Source organism: Apaloderma vittatum, unplaced genomic scaffold (genome assembly GCF_000703405.1).
Source record: "Apaloderma vittatum isolate BGI_N311 unplaced genomic scaffold, ASM70340v1 scaffold17887, whole genome shotgun sequence".
Taxonomy (NCBI): Eukaryota; Metazoa; Chordata; class Aves; order Trogoniformes; family Trogonidae; genus Apaloderma; species Apaloderma vittatum.
Window position 1 is genome coordinate 4,247 of NW_009727992.1, and position 8,541 is coordinate 12,787.

The 8,541-nt window shown below is 52.7% G+C and overlaps 2 protein-coding genes across 2 annotated transcripts in view; both read left to right on the plus strand.

The window, feature by feature from the left end:
- P4HB (prolyl 4-hydroxylase, beta polypeptide) overlaps window positions 1–4,549 on the plus strand; it is a gene marked incomplete at its 5' end in the record, with an annotated part of 8,158 nt that extends 3,609 nt beyond the window's left edge. The window contains 7 exons of the mRNA XM_009873925.1: window positions 10–114; window positions 399–524; window positions 951–1,151; window positions 1,792–1,912; window positions 2,134–2,315; window positions 2,759–2,845; window positions 3,474–4,549. Of these exons, the coding sequence (XP_009872227.1) occupies window positions 10–114; window positions 399–524; window positions 951–1,151; window positions 1,792–1,912; window positions 2,134–2,315; window positions 2,759–2,845; window positions 3,474–3,563 (912 nt within the window). The remainder of the gene's footprint in view (window positions 1–9; window positions 115–398; window positions 525–950; window positions 1,152–1,791; window positions 1,913–2,133; window positions 2,316–2,758; window positions 2,846–3,473) is intronic.
- A 2,636-nt stretch (window positions 4,550–7,185) lies between these two features.
- Window positions 7,186–8,535, plus strand: PPP1R27 (protein phosphatase 1, regulatory subunit 27; the record flags this gene model as incomplete). Its single annotated transcript, XM_009873924.1, has 2 exons — window positions 7,186–7,376; window positions 8,431–8,535. Coding segments are annotated over exons 1-2 (292 nt in total), but the record flags the coding sequence as incomplete, so codon positions are not given.
- Window positions 8,536–8,541: the final 6 nt, after the last annotated feature.

Below are 8,541 nucleotides of genomic sequence, written 5' to 3' on the forward strand. Positions count from 1 at the left end.
GTTTTGCAGTTTGACGAAGGCCGTAACAATTTTGAAGGGGATCTCACAAAGGACAACCTGCTGAATTTCATCAAGTCTAATGCGTTGCCTCTCGTCATAGAGTTCACTGAACAGGTAGGTCTTTAGATGCTTGGTAAGGCCTTTTCCCATCGCTCCAGCCTGAATATAACAAAGCTTAAATTCCAGGTTGTGTAGTTGTGTTTTATCTTGGAGCTCACACTTGTTTGGGGTTATGGAGAAGTGTGAAGAACATGAGGGAAAGGGGACATAAGCTTGCTGTTCCAAGTAGTCCTGTAGTATTGGAGGCTTCTGTGGTCTAGTCGGAATAGCAAAGCTGAGCTGGTCTTGATGCTGATTTATCTCTCTTCCAAAAATAAAGTTTATTTTCTACTCCTCAGACTGCTCCTAAAATCTTTGGAGGAGAGATCAAGACACATATTCTGCTGTTCCTACCAAAAAGTGTGCCCGACTATCAAGACAAACTGGACAACTTCAAGAGTGCAGCTGGAAACTTCAAAGGGAAGGTGAGATGGGTTTCTTGGGTTGTGCATTAGGTGCCCCCCTCGTGCAGAGAGGCATCATGCTGTGTGTCTGTATCCACTTACTAGCTCTGGGCAGGACTCGGAGCTGGTGCTCTCTCTACCTGTATCTCTTGATAATGGGTGACTGAGTCACTGGCTCTCACAAGCACTCGCACAACTGCTGAAGAAGCAGCAGTTAACTCCTGACTTTGCTTCCTGCGGATGTCAGTCTCTCTCTGCCTTAACCAGCACCGTTGCTGGGTCTGTGTGCACATGGCTCCAGCATTTGTGCTCTGACAGGGATCCTCTTCGTCAGCTCAGAGAAGGAGGAAGGGCTGATTCAGCTCCTGCCCCTGCAAGTGTGTCAAGTACTGACAGCCAAGAGGTACTTGTCCTCACTGTACTCCCTCTTGTTTTTTTCCCCAAAAGATTCTGTTCATCTTCATAGACAGCGACCACAGCGACAACCAGAGGATTTTGGAGTTTTTTGGCCTAAAGAAAGAAGAATGCCCAGCTGTGCGTCTGATCACACTGGAGGAAGAAATGACCAAATACAAACCCGAATCAGATGACCTCACAGCAGACAAGATCAAAGAGTTTTGTAACAAGTTCCTGGAGGGCAAGATCAAGGTAATGTTGATAGCTGCTGCTGGTGGTAAACCTTCTGGCTGAGTGAACGTAAAAGAATGCTCCCTGTGAGGGGCTGGGCGAGTCGTCTGGAGAAAACCCTTCCCACTAACCTACAGAATCTTGAGCGGGCTTTGTGCTGAGAAAGGAAAGGCACAGCCACTGGGGCATGAAGACTGTAGGGGGGAGCAGGCTACGTGCTGGCACCCAAGTACCGTCAGCGCTGGCTCCTCCTGCTGCTTTTGGTAACTGCAGTGTTTACACAGCAGGACGTGGAAGGTGTGAACTTGTGTGGCTTTCAGCTCTGACCTGCTGGAGGTAGCCCTGTCAACTCACTCCAGTAGCGACGACGGCTCAGTTAACTGAGTCCTGCGGGAATAACGCTGTCAGCAGTGTTGCTTCCTTCCTACGGAGCTCAATTGTGGCTCCCCCTGCACCAGAGCACCTGGTGTTCCCGCTTGTTCGGGGAGCGGGGAGGAGACCTTCTGTAAGCAGAAGTGACTGATTCATGTGACTGGTCACGCCTATGACTGGGGCGCTGAGGGGGGTGGTTAAACTTGGATTTTCCGGGATGTGTGATGGCATGTACATTCCAAGCAGTTGTGTAGCAAGCTGTTTCTCTGAATTTCACTTCTCATTGCAGCCCCACCTGATGAGTCAAGATCTTCCTGAAGACTGGGACAAGCAGCCTGTCAAAGTTCTGGTTGGGAAGAACTTTGAAGAAGTTGCTTTTGATGAGAATAAGAATGTATTTGTAGAGTTCTGTAAGTATCTTTTAACAGCTGATTCCAAGTAACTGGCATGAGAGGAGCACTAGAATACTGTAGGGCCGGGATTAGGGAGAAAGTGTCTTGTAGGATCTAAGCCACAGAGGGAGTGCCTCAGCTGAAAAAGTGTGAGACCTTGGTCTGGCAGTTGTGGGGCTGAGGGGCAGTGCTGGTGCTGTCGCCCATGTCGGTGCTAGCTGTGTGTTTGCTGTTAACAGATGCCCCCTGGTGTGGTCACTGTAAGCAGCTGGCTCCTATCTGGGACAAGCTGGGAGAGACCTACAGGGACCATGAGAACATTGTCATTGCCAAGATGGATTCAACAGCCAACGAAGTGGAGGCAGTGAAAATCCACAGCTTCCCCACGCTGAAGTTCTTCCCCGCAGGCTCCGGCAGAAATGTAAGAAGGCAGCTGACCTTCCTGCAGATCACACAGCAAGGGAGTGCTAGAAACGCTTCGTTGCCTGCTTGAGTTCTGTTTTGGCCAAGGCCTTCGGGAGGGCTCTCCATTCTGTAGGGATGGAACACATCAGATCTACAGGACATCTGAGACCCTTGGGGGGCTGGGCTGTAGGAAAGAGTTTGGGGGGGTGGGAAGTGGGAATGGGGGCGAGAGGGAGCATAGCAGAGGACAGTGCTCATCTGCAGGCTGTTCTTTCCTCGCAGTGATCTCTGAAGTCTAGTGGCTGAGCTGTTTTCCTTCGTCTCATATGGGTGAAGGTGAATTTTTAAATTCCCTTTTGCTTGGCATGTTAACTGTTGCTCAGAAAGAGAATTCTCCTCTCCAGGGCTGTGGCTCTGTAGGTGCCCGTAACCGTTATCTTGGTGTTTTTTCCTGTGTAGGTAATTGACTATAATGGGGAGAGGACGCTAGAAGGCTTCAAAAAATTCTTGGAGAGCGGAGGTCAGGATGGGGCAGCAGCTGATGATGTGAGTAATACGAATACAGAATGCGAGCATGGGTCGGTTCTGGTGCTGTGCTTGAATCCTCCTGCCTCAACAGCATCCTCGGTTGTTAAGTGGCAGGAAAGGATACCGTTGGTGAACAGTGTGACCCTGTTCAGTTGCAGCCACGTGGGCCATTAGCCTGTGACGGGCTCCTTTTATTGAGAATGCCTCACTTGTGTGTCAAACAAATGTCCTTTTTTTTTTTTGTACACTTAAACACAAATGCCTGAGAACTGCTGATGTTAGAACCTTTGAATTTGCACAAGGTGTCTCTAATTGCTGGGCAAACTGCTGGAGTATTCAGAGGGCTTGTTCTTTGTGGAGTACTCCTGCGCAGCCCCTGGAACCTGGAGCAGGATGGTGACCGTGACTGGGCAGTGTGTCTGGGTAGAAGCCTCATGTGCTGGGGTGGAGGCTGCTGCAGGTGTAGGTACCGGTTTCCAGGGGTTTCCAATCCTTGTCCCAATTCAGAGCTCTTGGTAGAAGACTCTGGATGCTCTGGTAACATGGCAGCAGTGAGTAATGAACAGATTAGAGGTGCTGTTCTGTGCTTGATTTTGGATCTGCTGGGTGCACCAGAAACCAGTAGCGGTCTCTGTAACCTTGACAGGATCTGGAGGACGTGGAGACGGATGAAGAAACAGACCTCGAGGAAGGCGATGATGATGACGAGCAGAAAATCCAAAAAGATGAATTGTAAAGAGAAGACTGATCTACATCACCCCCAAAAACGAGACACTAAATTGGCTGCTGTTACGCAGCCCAGTGAGGCAGAAACCCGTTAAGATTTAAAGCAGAAGGTGAATGACTGGGAATCCAAGGATTGGCTTCTAAAGTAACACTTCACCCTCACTTGTCTGTACACTTGACTATCTTTTCTTTCTTTTCGCTTTTGAGAAGGGATCTGTCACTAGGTAGCCAGCCCAGCCAGCTGGGCTTTTTTTTTTTTTTTATTGCGATGTACTTTTTTGTACACAGCTTTTGTTTAAAGTATTCTGTTCTTCTGACTAGAAGCAGATTGTGAATCAGTAGCATGAGTTCAGCGGCCCAGTGTCTTGGAGCCTTGCCACTAACATCTTCCAAGAAAGCTTTTTTTCCTTTTTTTCTTTTGAAAGTAAAGCCCATAATTGATGTCTGCACCTGGCAGGGTCCTTAATGGTCTCAGCTGGTCTTTCCCCAGAATCAGCCTTCAGTGTGTGCAGGTGAGGAGGCAGGAGGCTGATGGCCTCATCCTAGTGAGACGTGTACATGAAGGTGCTTCTCTTCATGCTGGCCAGATGTTTTCTTTCCCCGCTGCTTTAAGACACTTGGAGGTGACAACTCCACACACCTGGAAGGGTGGAATCCTGTGTGCACTGGCTGTGGCAGGCTCTGAGGGCAGCGGTGGTCGCTGGTCACTGGCTCAGACTCGACCTAGCTGTGCTGTCATCCTTTCGATCAAACGCGAGGCCGCTCTGCGGTCACTTTCCGTGTGTTATTTTGAGGGGGTTGACCAGGCAGGGGGGTGGTGGGGGAGGGCCTGATAAAACAGATCAAACAGGATATTTGCGATTACGGGGGTTTGGGGAGGAACTTGAACAGGGGAGTGCCTCACAGGCCTGAGCTGCATCAGGCTGGTTCTTAGCATTCCGCTAATAACATTGCAACTGAATTTGTTGGCCAAATAAAGTTGAGATTTTAATACTATTATGTCTTTTTGTCTGTATCAGCATATGGTATGAATATATTTCAACCTGACCTGAAAGAAAGGGGATCAGAGTTCTAGAGTGATTCTTGAGAGACAGTGTGTCTGTCAGCTTTCTCAAATTTTCACCAAATATGACATTTTTTGAGAGAAACTGCGCTTTCTGAATGCTTCCAGTTTTGCAGGTGGCTTCTGGTGCCTTAACCTGAAGAAATTTTCCTTTACAGATTACACAGTACAAAAAACTTTGAAATGACCGCATCCCATCCAGATTAAACCACCTTGGGCAGTGAGCAGACATTGGTTGGGCTCTGAGAATAAGTGGCTCAGCTTGCCAGCTGGCCGGAGGTGAGAGGACCTCGGTGCTCTTGAGCAGTTCAACCAAGGAATTTGCCTACAAGGAAACGTGGGGCTGCCTGTAGCTCTGCTTGTCAGGCTCACATGATCCCCTGAGCTGCATTGCTATTTCCAAACCTGTCGCTTACTGCTGGAAATATTTTTGTAAGAATATGCTATAAATGTCAGATGGGAGGGCATGGTGAAGCCAGAGGGCAATTCAGGAGACTTCTGGTGCCTGTTGCTGAGCAGAGGTGTGAGGTGAGGCTGGTGTGCCGCTCCAGCCTCCGGTGGCTCCCTGGGAGCAGAGCCCAGCCGGGTCCTGGTCAGGTCAGCACCAGCCTCGGCACCGGCGCTGAGCAGGCTCTCACTGGCCCTGGGATCAGGGAAGGGTGTTGGCTGCTGCCCAGCCCCTTAGTGACCGCTCGTGTGGTGGTGGTAACTGTTCGGGTGGTTACAGGGAGAAGGATCTTTGATGCCAACTCCCTCCAGGGCTGTGACCTCGCACACCCAAGGGCGGGCAGGAGATGTGCTCCTCGTGTGACCACGGCCCAGCCCTGACAGCCAGCAGTGCCGATATCAGGGCTGGTTGGAGATACCTGCCTTGTGTTTTGGGCTGAGGAGGAACTTCTGCTAGCAACAAGTTCCGCTGGAAAGTGCTGGCTCGGGCCTGGCTAAGAACGGTCCATTTTGTGGAGCCAGTTAAAGTGTGGACAAGGCTGAGCTCTGCCGTGGTTCTCCTCTGTTCCTGATCTGCGACCTGCCATGCTCAGCTCAGGAGGGGGCTTTCCTTATGCACCAAGCCAGAGCAGGACTCCATCGGGGTGGTTTTGTGCACACAGCTAATTGCTGTTCCAAGAAAGCAGGCTAAATGCATTCTGTCTCCACAGCAGATAGCTCAGCCTCCCGTCGCTCGGTGTTCGGTCTGATGTAACCCTGAGCAGAGATACTCGGCAAAAAAGATCAATGTGTTTGCCAGAAGATAAACAAGTGCGGGCAGTTCTCAGGCGTGTGGCTGACCGAGCTCTTGGCCTCGCTGCTGGCGGGGGTTCAGGTCAAGGGTCTGCTGCGAAAGGGGCAGAATGAAAGCTCCGACTCCTAATGCAGGAGTGGGATTTTTCCTGACACACCTGCCTGGGCAGTCCCCATCAGCAAGAAACAGAGCACAATATGCTCATGTATCTGAAATGGCCAAACTTTGATGGAAAAAAACATGGAGGAGCAGTTGTTGCCTGAACCTTTGAAGGATCTGAAAGATTCCTCTGTGGCAGGCGGTCTGATTTGGGCCTTTGACAGCTCCAGCTGGGAAGTAATGAGTGCGGGAATTGTCTGGTGGTGGTGCTGTTCTTCAGCTCTTGTGAAGCTGCTCTGTAGAGGCTTGCCCTTACTAGCAGCTGGTTCCAAGTTTGAAGGTAGGACATTGAACACCATGGACTGGCACTGGGCTTCTGGTTCTGCACCAGTAGCACCTCTGTCCTCGCAGGGCGGTGGGTGACACCCAGCGAGGTGATGTTCGCCATGCTTAGCTGTACGCTGCCTCGCAGTTGTGCTGGCCAGCACAGCTCATTGTGCTCCTTCCAAGTCATCTGGTGCAACTACAGGAGAGTGACTTAGCTCTGAATGTATTTGGCGCTGCAGCTCCGATGTGTCTGCCTTGAGCTGGCTCGTCGGCTCTTATTAAACACTCGCCTGGTGAGTGTGTATCTTTCCCAGCACACATACACGTGTGTGTGTGTGTGAGAGGGCTCACTGCTGGGAAGTTCTGCTCTCAGGCATTTGGGCTCCTCTGAAGGGCTGTCCACGCAAAAGCAAGAGTAGATTTGACCCCTTGGATGGGCACGTCAACAGGTGGGTGGTAAGATGAGACACCAACTTCTGCCCAAAAGTGGGAGGCTGCGGGCTCGATGACGAAGTATCGGCAAATAGCATATCCCCAAAATAGCCCACAGGAGCCTATATAACATGACACCCCTGGAGAACCATCAGTCCTGGGCCAAGGCTTGTGGGTGAACTGCGTGTGCCCAGCACCACCTCCTGCATGCGGCAGCGGCACGTAGGGAGAGCCCGGCAGAAACCTCCCTGCTGGCGAGGGGGACCCGCACCCGCTGGGGACACGAACACAGGCGTGGCGGGAGCACAGCAGTGCAGGTGCCATCACACCTCTGTGGCAAGGAGGAACCTGACAGGCAGAAGAGAAAGCAGCGCTTCGAGGCCAGCGAGTGGTGGGGCTGAGAACTGAGCAACGCCGGCTGCCCCTCCGGCCCCCCATGCCTCTTCCCCTGCAGTGTCTGAAGGCTGCGATCGGCATGAAGGACTATTACCCGGTCTCAGTGCCCCGGTACAGCCGGTACGCCCAGAGGCTGCGAGCCTCGCGCACGGTGCACTTCCCCAATGACATCGTCTTTCAGGACCACATCAGGCAGGGGGACCTGGAGCAGGTGGGCAGGTTCATACGTGCCAGGAAGGTGACACTGGACACCATCTACCCTTCTGGTGAGTGCTGCCAGGCTTGGCAGAGCTGGGACCTGCACGGCACCTCGGCTCAGCCGGGCTGTGATGGAGATGAGAACAAGCCGTGTGGCCAAGGCATGTGGGTCCCCTTCAGCAGGGTGGCAGGTCGGGGTTGAGTCATTTTCCTCCCTCGCACGCCCAGTGTTGCCAAGCGGGGCCTATGAGAGCCCCATGTCAGTGCCTCAGTCTCCCCCCTCAGCAGCGTGGTCAGCACACGCTGCAGCAAGGTGGGGAGCTTGCCCCCAGGGCCCCTTCAAGGCATGGTGGTGTGCCTGCAGCATGGTGGGACCTCGGAAAGCAGCAGTGAGCGCAGGCTGGGCTGCAGAGCTCTGGGCAAGAGAGTTGGGATCCTGCCTTCTGCCCCAGTTTGGGGGAGCAGCGGGGAGAAGCGAGGCTCTGCAGTTTGTTCCCAGCTCTGTCCGTTCCACCGTTCTCCTCTGCATGTCTGGACCTGGGACTTGTGGCATTTATGTCTGTGGGGAAGGCACTGTGTTATGTTTGCACCCAGCCTCACTAGCAACTGTTTACGGAATGCCTTGATCTGTACTGGCTGGTGCGGAGCCCAGATTTGTCCCTTTCTTGTGCTTGGCATCAGCTTCTGCCGTCACATGGCCACGGAGAGAGGGTCTCAAATGTCCCTGGGCTTCCTCCTAGCTATACTGGTACCTCATTAGACCTTCCAAAACCAAGACAGAACAGGGCCCCGGTGACGCTCTGGTGACCCCACGCGAGTCCTGGCTGGGACTCGGGGCAGGCTGCTGGCCATCTCTGCTGGAGCAGGTGGTTCCCCCGGCCTTAATCCATCCTGCCTGCCCAGCAAGCTGTCTCAGACGGGGTATTTTTATGCTGCAGAAGAGGAACAGAGACCTGTGGCAGCTTCTCGTGCTTCCTCAGCCTTTGTTTCTTTTCCAAACGCATCTCCCTGATAATGTGGTTTTGCTGGCGCCTCTCTCCCGGGCTGCAGACAGCCTGAGCGTGTAAGCTCGGCATCAAGACTCCTTGCCCAGCCCAGGCCTAACGAGTCCCTTCCTTCCAGGCATGGCGGCCCTGCACGAGGCCGTGCTGACCGGGAGCCTGGACTGCGTCAAGCTCCTGGTCAAGTACGGTGCCGACATCCACCAGAGAGACGAGAACGGGTGGACGCCCC